The sequence below is a fragment of the Pteropus alecto genome, unplaced genomic scaffold (genome assembly GCF_000325575.1).
Source record: "Pteropus alecto unplaced genomic scaffold, ASM32557v1 scaffold155, whole genome shotgun sequence".
NCBI lineage: Eukaryota > Metazoa > Chordata > Mammalia > Chiroptera > Pteropodidae > Pteropus > Pteropus alecto.
This window is the reverse complement of record NW_006438113.1, coordinates 15,033,605-15,052,303: the sequence shown is the minus strand read 5'-3', so window position 1 is coordinate 15,052,303 and position 18,699 is coordinate 15,033,605. Positions and strand designations below refer to the sequence as shown.

General features: G+C 38.8%; 1 protein-coding gene across 2 annotated transcripts in view; it reads right to left on the bottom strand.

The window, feature by feature from the left end:
• Positions 1 to 12,458: 12,458 nt before the first annotated feature.
• The window catches only part of PBLD (phenazine biosynthesis like protein domain containing), a 40,228-nt gene continuing 33,987 nt past the window's right edge, over positions 12,459 to 18,699 (bottom strand). For both annotated transcript variants that reach the window (XM_006915581.3, XM_025049420.1), the window contains exons 7-10: positions 16,306 to 16,394; positions 15,849 to 16,033; positions 13,721 to 13,783; positions 12,459 to 12,723 (exon numbers count right to left, since the gene is read on the bottom strand). In XM_006915581.3, coding sequence (XP_006915643.1) covers positions 12,611 to 12,723; positions 13,721 to 13,783; positions 15,849 to 16,033; positions 16,306 to 16,394 — 450 coding nt within the window. In that variant the 3' untranslated portion in view covers positions 12,459 to 12,610. The remainder of the gene's footprint in view (positions 12,724 to 13,720; positions 13,784 to 15,848; positions 16,034 to 16,305; positions 16,395 to 18,699) is intronic.

Here is an 18,699-nt window from a genome sequence, read left to right as displayed (position 1 = left end):
AATAAAAGTACCAGGACATAAATAAAATTGCTCTCTGTAGTATAGCTTATAATGGTAAAAATCTGGAAATAAAAGGTCTCCAATAGGAGATGGAGGGAGATTGATTGAAAAAATTGTATAACAACAGCTCTGCTGGAATAATGTTCAACCATTAGAATAAGCTTGAGAATGAGCTAAACGATCTATAGCAGTTGAATGTTCAACAGGAAAAAACGGAAAGTGCAGAGGAGTATGTAATAAGACACAATTACTTTAAAACAAATACATGCAAAACTAAAATTGTATGTATGTGTATATATAAGTTGATGGGATTATATGAAAATGAAGAAAAGTATAGAAGAATATACCAGGTTATCAATAACGGTTTCCTGTGGTGGGGAATGGGGAAGGAGGAGTACTAGTTGGGGAAGGGTGAGAGTTGTCCAGAAAAGGAAACAGTATTTACAGATGGAACGCTGAGGAAGTGTGTGAGTAAAAAAACCAAGCACTCAGCACTCAATAAAAGCCCTGAGATAAGAAGGATGCAAATCACTACAAATGGGTAGGATGCACCTAATGTAGGGCACACAGACACAGAGAGACCCAGGGTATAGAATCCAAACAGGGTGAGGAGGATATCCACGTAGTTCTGCGGTAGCCTGGGATGGGAGTCAGAGTCTAAGCAGGGAGAACAGGGTTTCCTTGTAGTGTGTAGGGTGGAGAGGGGGATCGATCAAATAAGTAAATATATTATGTATAATAGAAGTGACATTTCTCACTGTTGGTGAAGGCAGTTACAAATACAGAAAGGGCTGGTGATATTGGATTAGAATTGGAGATATTCATTTTAATTCATAGTTCTCAACATATATAGATAGCAATGGAAATAATATGTGTGTATAAAACATACATTCCTTAATCATTTTAATATATGTAAATCATAGCAACATGCCATATGCCTTATACAGTGATGTATGTCGATAATTTCTCAATGAAACTAGGGGGAAAATGTCATATTTTCTAACTTAGTACACTGAGAGAGGCTGGAGAAGCAATACCCAGTAGACCTAACCACTAAATCCGGGCTTCTAAATGCCATTTTACACTAGAAGGAATCAGAGCTGCTTGGAGAAATGGCTGATTCCAGGTCTGAGGCATAGAAAAAAAGATGAGCTGGAATTCCTTATTGTGCCAAAAAGCAATGACGTGCTCAAAGAATGATGGAGACAAAACCCAGCTTGAATGGGCTCTCTCTAACCAAATTTGGGACAAGCATCAAAACAAATGCCAATAGTAATAAATTATAGTCCATTATAAAATACAGAACCATGAATCCGTAGAAATATGAATAAATGAATGAATAAATTGAAAGTTCGTTGAAGAACGAGATACTTAAATGGTTTCAGAGTACTTCCCCACAAAGGAGAAAAGAGTAACTTTAAAGTGAAGAAGTCTAGTGGCTACCACCTTAATCAAGTAATCAGAGTGAAAGTCATTGGTCCTGGGGCTGATCAAAATCATGTGCCACCCAATAGTATGCAACAAGGACACAGTGTCCCCTTTGTGGTATTCCTGCCAAAGATGCCTATCCTGAATCTAACAACAAAGAACCATCACACAAACCCAGATCGAGGGATATTCCACTCAAAAGTTGGCCTGTAATCTTCAAAAGTGTCAATGTTGTGAACAGAAAGGAAAGGCTGAAAAACTATTCAGATTGGAGACTGAAGAAACATGAAAAACAGTGTGTGATTTAGGACCAGATCCTTTTGCTCAAAAGGGCCTTTTGCTGTAAAGGACTATTGTTTAAACACGAATCAGGTCTAAGGATGAATGGATAGTAATAGATCCAAGTTAGCTTCCAGATTTTGACAGTTTTATTGTATATGTTTAGGAGAATGTCCTTGTTCACATAAAAACTTAATGAAAGTGTTTGGGATAATGGGGCATCAGGTTAGCAACTTAATTCTTGAGTAGTTCGGGGGTGGGGGGAATGTTTTTGTACTGTACTGCAAACTTTTCTGTATGCTTATTTTGACAGGAAAATAGGAATAAGATAAAAATAAGAAACATAGGCATCTAATTTAGCTCAATTCCAAAACCCACTAAAATTAGAATAAAGGTATTTAAAATATATTTTAGTGTGGATATACATATCTATAACATAAAAATTTCATTGAACTCATTTTTTTTTTCTTTTTTAAAGAACTTTATTTTGTGCATTTTATTGGCACTTTCCCATTTTGCCCATTTTAATTGTACAATTCAGTGGCATTGAATTTATTCATAATATTGTGCAACTGTTGTGGACTGAATGTTTTCCTTCCAAGTTCATGTGTTGAAGTCCTAATCTGCAATATGATGGTATTTGGAGGTGGAGGTAATTAGGATTAGGTTAGGTCATGAGGGCAGAGCCCTTGTGATGGGATTAATGACCTTATAAGAAGGGAAAGACAGATCTCTCCAAATTCGTTGAGGTAACATTGGTTAATAACTATATAAATTCCAGCTTTACATTATAATTGATTATCAGTATACTCTATTGTGTGCTCACCACCAAAAGTCTAGTTTCCTTTCATTATCAGATATTTGACCCCCTTACCCCCAACACTCTCTCCCATTCCTTTCTTTCTGCTTAAACACCATTCTGTTGTCTATGAGTTTGCTTTTATTTTGTTAGTTCGTTTGCTACTTTGTTTTTATTCCACATATGAGTAAAATCATATGGGTTTTGTCCTTTTCCATCCATTTATTTCACTTAGCATACTTCCCTCAAGATCCATTCATGTTGTCACAAATGGAAATATTTTTCATCTTTTTATGACTAAGTAGTATTCCATTGTATATACCACATCTTCTTCATCCATTCATCTGTCGATGGGCACTTGGGTTGTTTCCATATCTTGGCTGTTGTTAAGTAATGCTATTATGAACATAAGAATGCATAGGTATTTTCAAATTAGTGTTTTTGTATTCTTTGGATAAATACCCAGAAGAGGAATTACTGGGTCATATGGTAGTTCTACTCTTGATATTTTAAGAAGCCTCCATACTGTTTCCCAGAGTAGCTGCACCAATTTACAGTTCTACCAACAATGTACAAGGGCTCCCTTTTCTCCACAGCCTCACCAACACTTGTTTCTTGTCTTTTTTATAATAGCCATTCTAACAGATGTGAGGTGATATCTCATGGTGGTTTTGATTTGCCTTTCCCTAATAATTAGTGATGTTGAACACCTTTTCATAGTTCTGTTGGCCATCTGTATATCTTCCTTGGAAAAATGTCTATTCAGATTCTCTGCCCATTTTTTTATTAGATTGTCTATTTCTTTGTTATTGGGTTGTATGAGTTCTTTATATATTTTGGATATTAACCCCTTATAAGAAGTATCATTTGCTAATATCTTCTCCAATTCAGTTTGTTGTGTTTTTGTTTTGTTGATGGTTTTCTTTGCTGTGTGGAAGCTTTTCAGTTTGATGTAATTCCATTTGTTTATTTTTTCTTTTCTTTCCCTTGCCTTTGGAGGGAAAACTCAGTATGGTTAAGATATCAGTTCTCTTCAGATTGATTTATAGATTCAGTGCAATCTCAACAAATTCCCAACAGGATTTTGAAGACATCATCCTCAAGAATTCACCAGTTTACATTTCCAGATATTAAGATTGACTTGATGATGGAAGGAAATTTAACTTTGGGTGATGAACATGCAATGCAGTATACATATGACATTATTGCATTGACACTAATTAAAACAAAAAGATTTATTATAAAGTTACAGTAATTAAGAGAGTATGTTGATGCAAAGACAGAGAAATAGGCCAGTATAACAGATTAGAAATTCCAGAAGAAGACCCACAAAGATAGTCACTTGATTTAAGATACAGGCATTACTGCAGTTAGGGGCAAGAGTAGTTCTTTTCAGTACACAGTATTTGAGCAATTGCTTATGTGTATGGAAAAAGAATGAACCTTTATCCTTACCTCACACCATATATAAAAATAAATTTGAGGTAGATCATAGATCTGTATAGGAAAAGTGAAGTAATCAATCTAAAAGAAATCAAGTCTAAAAACATAGGAAAAATATTCTTAAGGTTGGCAAAGATTTCTTCAACTGGACAGAAAAGGTGTTGACCATAAAAGAAAATTGATAAACTAGGCTTAATTAAAATTAATTCTGTTAGTAGAAGACATCATTAAGAAGTGAATATGCATACCATACACTGGGAGAAGATATTCCCAATATATATGACAAAAGATTCATCTTCAAAATATATAAAGAACCCCCACATATCAATAAAAAAGACAACCCAATTATAAATTATATCCAAATGTCTAATAAGCCTCTGAAGGGATATTCAACACCGGTTCTCACTGGCATATGCAATTTAAAACCACAAAGAGATATCACTACACACTCCCCCAGAATGGTTAAAATTTAAAAAACTGACACTATCAAGAATTGTGAGGATGTAGAGCAAACAGAACTCCCACGAATTACTGGTAAAAGTGTAAAGTCATTCAACTATATTAGTAAACCATTTAGCAGTATCAAAATTAAATATATTAAACCTATTACTTAGCAGTTATACTTCTAGATATACTGTCCAAGGTAAATCATTATCTATGTCTACTTAAAGATATATGCAAGAATGTTCACACCATTCATAACACCATTTTATAACAGCCAAAAATTGGAAACAACTCCAAATGATCAACAGAAGAAGGTATAAACAAATTAGAGTATAATTATATAATGGAATATTATATAGCAATAAAAAGAAGAACTCAATAGCAGATATAAATCTCAAAAACATTATGTTGAACAAATGAAGCCCAACACCAAACAGTATGTACTATGTGATTCCATTTATAAAAGCCCAAGAATAGGCAACTAATTTATGGTGATAGACATCTTAGAATACTGATTCTCTTAGAGAGCAAAGGATGGAAAGTTGTTTTTTTATTATTGTTTTTATTTTTTATTGAGAAGAGGAATGGGGAAAACTTCTGGGGTGATGGAAATATTCTACATCTTGATCTAGATGTCTGTATATGTTAAAATATATATAAAATACGTGTGCTCAATTTCACACATTGGGATATTTTCTCTCCCAAATCTGGGAAAAATTGGAGATTTTGCGGGGGTGGGGGGGCGGTAATATAAAACAGAAGATCTCTGGACTTAGGGGCACCAAGCACATTTGCAGGAGGAATGTCATAGCCCAAACTGGGGAATTAAATAAACCTATGATGTCAAATGCTGGTTTACCCCATTCTGGGTTCTTTCCCTCACTTGGCTCCCTGAACTGAAAATTGACCTTCATGTCTCATTAGCCAGAGTTGCATCACATGCTTAATTCTAAACCAATGAAGTCTAGAGAATATGCAGGATCAGGGACTCCTAAAAAATCAGGACAACCTTGAAGCTTGTAATCACCATTATCATTATCATCCTTATCATCACACATATGCACATACCATACAGACTTGACTGTATTACCTAATGGACCAAAATTACACAAATATTCCTGCAGCCATTATTCTGAGCAGCTTCTCCAACTGTCAGAATCCTAGGTCAGCTCATGGAACAGCCACTGCAGTGACCAAGGGCTCCAGCCACCTCCACACTACTGCTTCCCTATTCAAGACCTAAATTCCCAGGAGATCATTCTGATTTGGCTAGGCCCGAGTAGCATGCCCACCCCAATTTGCAGGAGAGGTAGCATCTGGCCTCTTTGGCTTCCTTGGTGGAAGCTGGGCTACTCACTTGACTACTCACAATGAGAATTTCCCAATCCAAGGTGCTAGGAGGATGGTGTTTGGATGCTACATAACTCCAAAAAAAATTCATAACAAAAAAAGTCACAAAATGGCTTTAATCTATCTTGAACTAAAAAATTGAAAACAATTTTCCTATAATTTGCTATCCTTGACTTTACCTGATGCCCCTTTGAACAGTCTCATTTCTTTCTCTGTTCCTGCAGCACAAGGCTGTGGATCCTATTGTGATTCAATACACAGGGTGTTCCTGGTCTCTGAGAGTTCACAACCTCCCACTCATCTGATATTCTCTGGTACAAAGTACTGGTGTGTGGTTTTGACTCTCTCTGCGGTTGTCTCATCCCATCAATCAATGGTCTCTGTTAAGCAAAGACTCTGTATAGCAGTTTCCATGTGTGTAAAACAGAAAATAGGATTGAACAATCTTCTTTAACAGAGTGCTATACACTTTTTGGTCTAGGGATCAATTCCCACTAGAAAAGATTACAATATTAATTTGAAGTGAATGATTAATGTTGCCAAGCCAACTCCCTAATATTGCATAAAATAAAGTTTGTTTTGGCTCCCCTAAAAATCAGTATTTCTGATTCTTGCAGGTCTCAGCAGCCCAACTTGTTCTGCATATGGTTGCATGTTTAATTAGTGATCCTCTATGTCTGCAATTAGCACCATGATGATTAATAAAGTAACTCCTTTAAAGCTCCATTTAGATAGCAGAACTGCACAATCAGGTATAATTAATTCATGATTAATAAATCATGGCTGATTAACTAATCTGTTTATCACCAACACATTACTGAACAGCTCTCACCTGAGCACAGCTCATTTTTCTATGCCGAACAGAACTGGAAGCTTAAAAACAAAAAAAAAAAACAAAAAAACCAGCTCCTTCAAAATTGCACTAAGCAGCAGGTGTATTATTATGGTCAGGGAGATCAGGAGACTGCACATTTAAAAGTTTTTGAGCTGCATAGACAATTGTCACTTGGGACACTAAATCTGGAGGCCTAAACACTGGTGGTCTCAAACTTAAGCACACACTAGAATCACCTGGAGGGCTTGTTAAAAAACAGATTTCTGGGCCCTACCTCCAGAGTTTCTGATCCAGTAGGTCTTGAAGGGAGCCTGAGAATTTGCTTTTCTAACAAGCTCCAAACCCAGTGGTATGGATGCTGCTTATCCAGGGACCACACTTAGTGCTACCTTTTCTCATAAACTAGGGATGACTCACAATGGCCATGATTCCCAAGTCCTTTCTGTAGATTTTAATAGTTAAAAAACAATAAGAATAGCTTTCAGTATTATTTACCTCTCCTTGTGTTTACATGCTATCTCAACTGGATTGTTAGTTTAAGACTTACTTTCTTTTATTTTTCTATCTGCACAGCACCTAACAATTACTTTCTAGATGTAGAAACTCTAGACAAAACCCAGACATGCCTTGTGTATTCATCTCTGAATCTGTACTCATGTCCCAATCTTTCTAAGCCATATCCTTCAATATTTCCCTAACTGTGCCACAGCACTCAGTGTCTACGCCATATGTGGGCCCTAATCACAGTGCCAGTGCTCATTATCTTTTTGCGAAAGGATGAGCCTGGTCTCCCCAATTGGAGTCCCTTGAGAACTTCGTAAGCTCCCTCTCTAATCTCCTTTGCAGTCTGCCCCTCAGATCTCCACGCGCCCTGCTTCTAATACAGTGTCTTATACACAAGAGACAATGAATTACTTTTTACCAAGCATGTCAGAATGCTGAACAGTAGATCTGACCTCAGGCTGTGAATTCAGATCCCAGCTGGGCACTAACTTACAAAATACGTGAGAGTGACAACAAAGGAGATTCCCATCCCAAATGGGAAAGGAAAGAGGCAGACAGTGTACCATCTGAGAGTTAAACCAGGCAGGAATCATGGGATCACCTTAAAAATCTACCATAAATGTGATATTGGTATTGAGGTTACTGTTTAAGAACCCTTATATTTTAGAGCTAAATACTGAAATATTTGCAATGAAAGTACATGTCTATCTGGGATTTGCTTCAAAATAATCTAGAGGGGAGGGGAAGTGGGTAGAGGTATAAATGATTGGCCATGAGTTGAAAATTGTTGACCCTGGGTGATAGGTTCATGGGAGCTCATTATATTATTCTCTCTACTTTGTATATGCTTGAAATTTTCATAATGAAATTAAAAATAAAAAGCATGCTCGTTAGTTATTTGTTGCTACAAAAATAATTACCTCACAACTTAGTGACTTAAAACAACAAATGTTTATTATCTCAGTTTCTGTGGGTCAGGAATCTGACAGACAGCTTAGCTGGTTGCCTCTGGCTCAGGGTCTCACAAGGCTGCAGTCAAGGTGTCAGGGCTGCAGGCATCTGAGGCTTGATGGGCTGGAGGATCTGCTTCCAAGCTCATTCTTATGGCTCTTGGTCACAAACCTCAGTTCCCTGCTACATAGACATTTCTTTAAGACTGCTCACAATGGGCAGCTGGCTTCTCAAAGAGCGAGTGATGAGAAAGAAAAAGAAAGAAGAAAAAGAAAGGGAAAGACACACAAAAGTCGACTAAAACAGAAGATGTAGTCTTTTATAACCTCATCTCAGAAGTTGGACATACCATTACCTCTGAATATTCTATTGGTCACACAGACCAACCAAAGTGCAATGTGGAGGGGACTGCACAAGGGTCTGAACAGCAGAAGGTGGAGATCCCTGAGAGCCATTGGGAGTCAGGCTACGATAGTGCATAAGGCAAAAATTGAGTAATGTCAAACATGTCCTTGGAAATCCTGTAAATAACCTATAAAACATGGTAGACAGTTTTACCAGCGCACAAGCCCAACACTGCCAGTTTTTTCTCCAGTGCTGAAGCACATCACTGTTTCGCTGAGTGCTAGGTAAAGCTGTTGGCTTGAATTAGGACCATGGTTGTTTCAAAATAAATATATTTAAACACTGAAATCACATTTGGCTCTGCCTTGAGCTTGTGTAGTTAAATTCAAGTAAATTAAATGCAGTATGATGGGATTCTAATGCATTGTTAAAGTGGGGAATCTTTTCATGTTCTGATGACATCTGCCATTTAGATCAATTGTGCTGACTTCTTGTTTTAGCTCCATAGTTACAAAGCAGCTTTCTGATTATAATATGGCTTCCCAGATAGATGTGCAAATGAGAAAATGCTCTGATCTAATCCATTCCATGATTGTATTTCTCTTGTAAAATAAAAAAATTGGTATTCTGGCTTTATACATCAGTCTCTGTGTGCTAGGTTAATGTGAATCTGTACCTGAGAGATAGATTCACTCTCAGTACATTTACATATAGGCTTTTGAGCCTGCACCCCTGAGCCCCTAGACTGTGATCAATTCATCTAACTAATGCCGCCTGAGGGGGAACCATCTGAGTGGCCCAAAAATCTTCCCCAGGTGTGGCAGCTATATTTACTGTACACAGAGAATATCCATGAGCTCCCCTACACTTCTCAGTCCCTTTGCTATTAGATGGGGGTATGTGACCAGTTTTGGCCAATAGGCTGTGAGCAGAATTGACACCTATCACTTCTGAGCCAAAAACATAGTGAGATTTCCATGCACTCTTTCCTTCAGCTGCAGCAGCCATGGAAATCACATGTTGAGAAGGCAGAATGCAAAGTCAGCCTGGACTCCTTCATGACGATGAGGAACAGAACCCCTCCTGACCTGTGCTAGACAAGTAATATGAATACAAATAAAAGTTTGTTGTATTAAGCCACTGCGATTTTGTGGATATTTCCTATATTAGCATAACCCATTCTAATTTAATACACCAGGGGATGTTGACTTTGCTGGGAGTACGTTTTTCAATTAATGGCAATGTTACACTTGGGTGCTGGGATATATCTCCCACTCTCTCCTTCCACATTCTCCTACGTCCCTCTTAGTAAGATTAGATAGGCAAGAAGTGGGCAGAAGCAGAAGAGGCAAGGAAAAACCTAGCAAGACTAGGGTTTTTAAAGCGCCCTCAAACCTGCCCTATTCATATTAGCAGAAAACCCACTCTATACAGTATGCTAATTCTAGAGGCTGTTTGCTTCTGCTACCCAAAGAAGTTATTTCATTTCCTCTTGTTTATCTATTCAGGTGTGCCTGCCCTGCCCCCACCCCTGACCCTGCTTCTCTGGTGGCCACTTCTTGAGCACTATGGACACTCAGTACTCTTCAGCAGGCTGACCAAGTAAACACAGTAAACGTAATCAGTTGCCCTGACTATTCTGACTCAACTGTCCATTGCTAAATGGACAATTTTTAAAATCATCTGTAAGAATAAATATAGGGTTTGGAAATATAAGATGAAAAGCCTTCAAATTGCAACTTTCATGTAAAAAAGAATTCCGAGTCACCTCAGAGACTTGTTTCCCCCAAATAGCTATTAAGAATTTAGCATATATTTGAGAGAGAAAATTCAGACCCTTTCAACTATGCGTTTGTATAAAATCAATCATACGATTCAATCCTAGGTTCGGAAAACCCTGCACTTTGTGAAAACCCTCCAGTGATTCTCACCCTTGGTGTCAGCACCTAATGAGTTGTGATGAGCTGTGCTGTGCTGTGCATGGCAGGTCATTGCTTACTCGATAAGTTAAAGCACTAAAGCTAGCAAATTATTTTCTTCATTGCAAATTAGGGGAAATACAAGATTACTGCTATAATAAGTTCACTCTCACATGCCTTAGCAAAAATAAATGTAGAAAACACAGTAGCATTAAAAAAAACAACAAATAAAAAAACAAACCTGGGACCCTACAGGAATTTCTAACTGATTAACTTGTAGTTTTTGAGGTGACTGAGAACTGCCATCAATGAGATCACCTTAAAGGAACACCCTTAATGACTTTGAAAAGTCCCCATCCCAAAGTCAATGATATTCAATATTATAGACTTAACTGAATTTAAAATTATGTTAACAGGTGTGAGGTGGTATCTCCTTGTGATTTTGATTTGTATTTCCCTAATAGCTAGTGAAGTTGAGCATCTTTTCATAGATGCTCTGTTGGCCATTTATATGTCCTCTTCAGAGAAATATCTGTTTAGGTCCTCTGTCCATTTTTTAATTGGATTGTTTTGTCATCGTTGTTGACTATTTTCAACAAGACAAGTAATAACAAGAGTTGGAGAGGTTATGAGGGAGAAAGGAACCGTCATATACTGCTGGTGGGAATGTAAATTTGTACAGCCACTAAGGAAAACAGTATGGAGGTTACTCAAAAAATTGAGAATTGAATTACCATATGATCCATCAATCCCTCTTCTGGGTATCTACCCCCAAACTTTGAAAACACTTATCTATAAAGATATGTATACCCCAATATTCGCTGCGGCATTATTCATAGTGGCCAAGACATGGAAACAACCTTCGATAGATGACTGGATAAAGAAGATGTACTACATACATACAGTGGAATATTACTTAGCCAAGAAAAGATGAAATACTGCCATTTACAACAACATGAATGGATCTTGAGATTATGCTCAACAAAATAAGACAGAAAAAGTTGAGAACCATATGATTTCATTCGTGTGGGATACAAAACTGAAAGCAACAAACAAACAAGACAAACAAAAACTCAGAGAGACCGACAACTGTTTACTCAGCAAGAGAAAGGGGGTGGGAGGAAGGTAGATAAGGGTAAAGGGAGTCAAATATATGGTGACGAAAGGAAATTTGACTTTGGGTGATAAACACAAAGTGCAATATACAAATGATGTATTATTGAATTGTACGCTTGAAACCTATATAATATTATTAACCGATGTCACCCCAATAAATTTAATTAAAAAAAATAAAGTTACATTAAAACTCATTTTACTAAGAGAATCCCTTTCAAGGGTATTACTCAAAAGCTATATATCAAGATAAACATATTACTTTTAGTGTTCAATTTTACTACCAAACTAATATATGATGTATTATTGAATTGTACGCTTGAAACCTATATAATATTATTAACCGATGTCACCCCAATAAATTTAATTAAAAAAAATAAAGTTACATTAAAACTCATTTTACTAAGAGAATCCCTTTCAAGGGTATTACTCAAAAGCTATATATCAAGATAAACATATTACTTTTAGTGTTCAATTTTACTACCAAACTAATATACATACTTTTTTTTTTAATTTCTGGATTTTTTAGTTATTTAGTTATATGTCCTGCTTTTTAGTTATTAAACATGAGTGTGTTTCAATAAAGGAAATAATTTTTCAATATAATAAAATTATTCCCAATCTTATTTTTCAATATAATAAAATTATTTTTCAATATAATAAAATTATTCCCAATCTTATTCCCCATAAACTGTTTTCACTTGTCTTCTTGATACATCCTGTTCATACAAATTCATATTATCCATAGACAGTGTAGCATTGCTAACATTTAATAGTCTACTGTAATTTCTTTCCTTAGTATTATATCATGAAATATTTTTCTACATTTCCACAGTTAATGGGTCTTTTAAATGGCTGCAAAATATTTTATCAGATACACCTAAGTTTAAATGGTTTGATCCTATTTCTCATAAATTTGTTCCTCATTTTGTGATTAATAGTCATGATTAAAGGTGACAACATCATTTTTTGTTACTGGTTACTTAGGTTTCAAATATACTCACAGATAGAGCCAAAACTCCATTAGTTAATTAATCAGCACACGATATTAAATTTCCATTAATATGATTTAATTTTTCTATTTCTAAGTGAGTATTAAGTGGATTACTGTGCACGTTTGTTAAAGGCAGCCCTTTGTGTTTATTTTTATGCAGAAAATACTTAGTCATTCAAGATAGCAGCACTGCAGCACAACCATCTCTAGGCTGTCAGCGTGCCCTCTAAAACAACAGTAGTGTCTCCCTTAATGTCCACTCGTCCATCCGGACGCAGTGAAATCTTCAATTCTCCTCTTCTGCAGGAACACTGCAAGGCTAAAGAAAACATAAAACAAGGCACAGATTAATAGTTTTCACCTTTTTAAATTAACAGAACATATTGAGAGACCTCTTATTATAAGCTTTAAATCTTCCCAGGTCCATTTAAAGAATAAATTCCTTCATCTGTCCATGGTGCTGCCCATCCCATCCCATTCTCCTGAAGACCGAGGGGCTACAAACGCAGTTTGATCCACCCAGCTCTGTCTAGTAGCAAGCAAGGATATGTGAAAAGATAAGAAGAATGAACTAGATGTGTAAGAAGATAAAGAGGGGTGGTCTTGGCCCTCCTAAGAAGGCCCCATCTTCCCAGGTCTGAATAGGACAAAGGGAGTTTTTTCACTCATTGTGGTTGTCAAGCAGCCACACATGTCAGGCAAACAAGAGGCACAGCCTTTACCTTCCTGGAGCTTAGGTTCACCAAAGGAAGAGAAGAGCCACCCTGCTATCCCGAAACCAGGTCACAGAGGCCTAACCCTCCCACTAAGTAAGACCTCTACTCTTTAGGGTCAGACTCCTATTTGAATTATTAGGACTTCATGGCTTCCATTGGCTGAGATCTATTTTCTGTGCCTCTAAGCAATTGTTAATCATCAGGGGACTTGGTTCGAAAGCAATTTGTTTCAATACAGTGACTAGCAATAGCAGTAAGAAACCTTGGTGACCATCCAGTCTCAATTTGTCACATCACAAATAACCTCTCTGGGCCAAAGTTATTCAGCTAGTTAATTTTATTCAACAAACTTTTATTGGGTACTTAGTATACTAGAAGTGTGTCTCTGTGTTGATAGGGACAAAGGAAAGGTGGAAGATGCTAGGAATAGAGGATATTTTGAGTGGAGGGTTCAAGGTAAAGGAATTTAAAAACCTTTCATTTTTCACATGGGTGAGACATAACATTTTATTATATCTTCAATTGGATAGTATCTATGAGAAGGAATACTAGCTTAAGGTTAAGTAAATTATTTTTTAATTTGAAAAAGAGCTGTCCTACCATGCATGTCTTTCTTCCCCAGTTGCTGGGACCAGTAGCTGCTGAGAACAGTATGTGCAGACCCTTACAAGAAATAAAAAGTTATGAGACAATACCAAAGAAAACAGACAACTTCGTGGTAAATTTATAAGCTAATATAGTCAACTATCTAGTTTGACTAAACCTTAGACGACTTAGTCATTATATTGGCATGGCCACAGCAGAGTGTGGAATTAAGAATGGAGACAGAAAGAAAGACATAGAATTTATGGATAAGCTCCTCCAAATGATCTATTTACTATGTGCTAAACTTTGTGAAGGCTGAATTAAACTGCAGGTTTTAATTCTTGTCCTGCCTACTAGTTCATTGTCACTCATGGTAGGAAAATCAAGGCCTTCACATAAGTCTTTCTACATCTTTCAAGGGGAAATACTTGCTTCTTCCTAGGACGCACATGCAAGGAAAGGTGGGAACTCTAACAAAATGCCAAATTTTCCACCAAGCACATATTCCCAGACCTTTGGTGCCAAAAGAACTGTCAGTGAGTTATTTTTTTTCACATGAATGATCGCAGGTTTAGATGAGCGAATAGATATTAAAATGAAGAAACAAAATATAAAGTAATAATGACAGAAAAGTCTTTGGGAGGAAAAAAGGATGGGTTTGAAAAGGCCCCTCCTTCAGGAAAACTTACTAAATGTTATGGGAGGTCCACATAGAGTGACCTATCCCAGCTTGCCTGAGTCTGTCCTGGTTTTAGCACTGACAGTCTTGTATGCTGAGAAATCCATCAGTCTCAAGCAAACTGAGATAGTTTGTCATCCCTGACCAAAGACCTTCCTACTCTAGAAAAGCATTATTACAATGGGGAAAAAATTGCCCTCTGTGCCAGTTAAAATCCTTGTAAAGCAGCTGTGCATGTATAAATCTGCTCAAAACTTCATTTTTATGAGGGAGGGTTGAGTTGGACTGTTTGGATGTGTTGGGCATTTCCCTGAGTCTTTAAAAGTACCTGCCTGCTGAGCTTTGAATTTCACGTTTGTTCCTCAGAGAGTAACTAAGTCAAGTTCCTGAAACCATCCTGGCCCCTGTTCTGACATCTGACCAGAACAGGAGCCTGGAAGTATCTGCCCAGCCTCCAGCCCTGGTCACCATCCCATCCTCCAGCTTCCTCCATCTAGTATTGCTCCCTTTTGCTGCTCAGCCCACTCTTTTCAAAGACAAAAGTAAGAGGCTTCACATTCTTGCCCATCTTTGATTTCATCCCTCTGCTTTCTGGCTGGTAGAAGATCTTGAATACCCCTGTTCCCGAGCCCATCCCACACACTTTGGAGGAAAGTTTGGGAAAGGCGAGGGGAGGAAAAGAAACACTATTCCCGTCCAGATTTCCCACCTGCAGCCCAGGAGTTTATCCTTCAAAACCAAAGCCTATCTAGATGTCAATGATCATGCAGGATGGCCACTGAAAAGGACAAAAGTTTTGGGAAATGTTGTGGACCTCCACCCTTGAATTTTGCAAATGGCTGATCTGGACGTGTTGGCTCAGGGAGCCAGTTTCATTGTTATCATTGAAATAGCTAATAGTTATTAGGCACTTATATGCCTAAGCACTTAACTTGCATTGGGTTTACATAACCCTATGAGGTAATATCCATATTTTATAGAGGAAGGAACATAAATTTTTTAAAGTTAAGTCACTTGCCCAAGGTCAACATCAAGGAAGCTAGGGAGCAAAGCCAGGCTAGGCTGTCTGACACTAAGGTTTAACCCTGCTATACTGCCTCCTTAATTCTGTGTTTTTCATATGAGACATCAGTGAAGGGATAAGGGAGGGGAAGACAGGGAAACAAAGACAGCTCAAAACCCAAGCAATCGGAAAGGTCACATGAAGGGCACTTAAACATCTATTTATTCTCCTCCTCCTCCACTGTTTAACCTTCCCCAGGACCCAAGTCAAAAAGTACCTGTTGGGGGGAGGGAAGGGGGATGGTAGACAGGTTATAGGGGGTCAAATATGTGGTAACAGAAAGAAATCTAACTATGAGATGTGAACAGATGCCTCACTCTTAAAATGTACAGCCAAAACTTATTGGATTTCGTTAACCAATGTCACCATGAAAATAATTAATTAAAAAAAATTTTAAGTACCTGTTACAGGATCTTCTGCCACACCATACCATGGTGAAAAATATCTGGAGTAAAAGTCAAATGCTTGGGCCTGCCCGCCAGCCTCTCCTTCTCCTTGAAGGGTGAGAATGAGTCCTTTCACTTTCCCTGTGTTCTCCACTTGCAGCAGATTCTGTGTGTTGACTTTCAGGTTCTCCAGAAATGACCTTGTTCATAAATGGGATGGATTAGGACAAACCCATTCCCCAGATACCCACTACACAGACGCTGTAAAGCAGGCCAGGGTGCGGCTTTGCCCAAACAGATCAGCAGGAGGAGAGGGAGGAGCATATGGAATATCTTCCTGCTGGAGAACAAAACTCTCTGGCTGCAAAAATCATGGTTTGACTAGATACAGCACAGCCAGACCAAGCCATAACTGTAAGTGTGGGTGCCTGGCCCTCCCCAAAGTGCTGACAAAGCCAAAAATCTTGTTTACCTGTCATAAGTATCACTGAGACGGACAAGGAGATTTCGGGTATCTGGAGAATAGCAGATGTCCTGGACCAGTGTGTCACCTATGGCAGTCTGTGGAAAGACCAAAAACTCAGGAATGTGCCCTGAGTCAAGTCCTTGATTCCCTGTACAGAAAACGACCTCTCGTGAGCATCTGCAGCATGCTAGGTGCACCCATCATTTCTAATCCCCAAGTTTTCATTTGGTTTCAGGGCTCAAGTGTTGCCCAAGGAAGGCCAGTTTCCTGGTAACCAAAAAGTCTTTAAGAGAGTTGAGCTTACCTTCTGAGAGCTGAAGACAGGCCTTGTTCACAAGTGTTAACGCGTGCCTCCACACATAACTCCTTCAAATGGGTATTGTCCCCACAGATCAGAAGACTTAGAGGGGCCCAGGGGCACACACACATCCCTCTGACCCAGGTCCAAGGGGCCCTGGAGTCAACACTCTGAATCCATCTATTGTCTTTAGAGATGGGGGGCCTTGTACCACCTCTTAGAGTTGTTGTAGAAATTAAATGAAATAATATATGTGGAGTTTCTGCAGCAGTATCTAGAATATTCTACATGGTAAGCACTTGGGTCTGGCAGTTTGATTTGAAGGGGGACTAGAGGATTCATCTTAATGCTGCTCTACTTGACAAGCACACTGCTTCGCTTACATCGTATGCTACAGATCAGTAACATAGCAACATTTTCTAAAGCATGGGTCCACAACACCCAGGCCACAGACCATTACAGGTTCATGGCCTGTCAGGAACCATGCCACACAGCAGGAGGTGAGTGGCAGGGAAGAGAGCAAAAACTTCATCTGTATTTGCAGCCACTCCCCAGTGCTAGCAGTACCACCTCAGCTCCACCTCAGATCATCAGGCATTAGATTCTCATAGGGGCACCAGTACCTGGTGCCAAAAAGGTTGGGGACCGCTGCTCTAAAGATACCTTGGGAACACCCAGGAAAAATGGCGTATATGATAGAGGCTCTGTTCATCCCTCTGGCGACCAAATCAAAATTGTGATGGAAACAAGGAGCAGCAGCAAGGAAAAATCGCCTGGGATCTAGATGAACAAGCCATAAAACTAGAGAGAAGTCCAAGAAGTCACCCTGGAATGACCGAAGGTAGGATGGGGCAAGGATGTGAGGACACGAGGCTGCTTGGTCTCGAGGCTGCTTGGTCTTCAGCAGCTGAGTGGGATGGAGGCTGCAGCAGCAGCAGATACTCCTTAAAGGCCACACCAGAAAGCCGTGTCTGTGAGCGGATTTTTGTGATGACGGACCTGCTCTCTCTGAAAGCAGTGCTGATTCGGTTGCGCGCAGGAGGTACCAGGGACTTTCAGGGAGACACTGTCGGAGTGAGGACCGAGGGGAGACTGGCTCTGTACAGAAGTGCCAGCGGTACCCATTGTTCCCTGTTGAGCCCTCCCTGCTCCCAGTGCACAGACACAGCGCGTGATCAAACTGGATAACCGAGGTCGCCCTGCCCAGAAGATTCCCTGAAACCCCACCTCCCCCAACTTGCGGCCACATCCAGGTATATCCTCAGCAAGTCAGGTGCTCCTTGCTGAGCAGTGCCTAGACTCACATTGGAGGCAAATGGCCTTGGTTTCTGGTGTGGCCTTTTAAGGCACCTATAAGCACAGCATCTGTGGATTGCTTGCTGAATCTTAACGGGTGGCCCCAGAAGGGCAGAGGCTTGGGCTAAATTTGACCTGCAGCTGAACCCCTCTCAGGACTGTGCCACTGGACACCTACTACACAAATCCACACTAATAAGACTGGGAGACTTAGGAGCTTTGCTTAATACATAGAAACAGACACCGAAAGGCAGCCAAAATGGGAAGACAAAGAAGCAGAAACCATATGAGAGAACAGAACAGAGATCCAAATATAATGGAGTCAAGTAATCTAACAGATGTAGAGTTCAAAACACTGGTTATAAAGATGCTCGATGACCTTTTGTGAAGCATAGATAAATTCAGTGAGAACTTCAACAAAGAGATAAAAACCATAAAAATGGAAATGGAAATTATAAAAGGGAACCAGTCAGAAATGAGGAACACATTATCTGAGATGAGAAGTATATTAAATGGAATAAACAAAGGAATAAATAAAGTGAATAAAGAAAAGGATAAAATGCCCTATCTAGAAGACAGGAAAGCCAAGGACACTCAATCAGAATGGCAAGAAAAAAGATGAGAAGACTATAAAAATAATTTAAGGAGGATATGGGACACTATCAAGGATCCAAATATCTGTCTGATTGGCATAACTGAAGAAAATCAAGATGTTGAACAGCTGTCTGAAGAAATAATGATGGAAAGCTTCCCTAACTTGGTGAAGGAATTGGACATAAAACCCCAGGAAGGTCAGAGAATTCCAC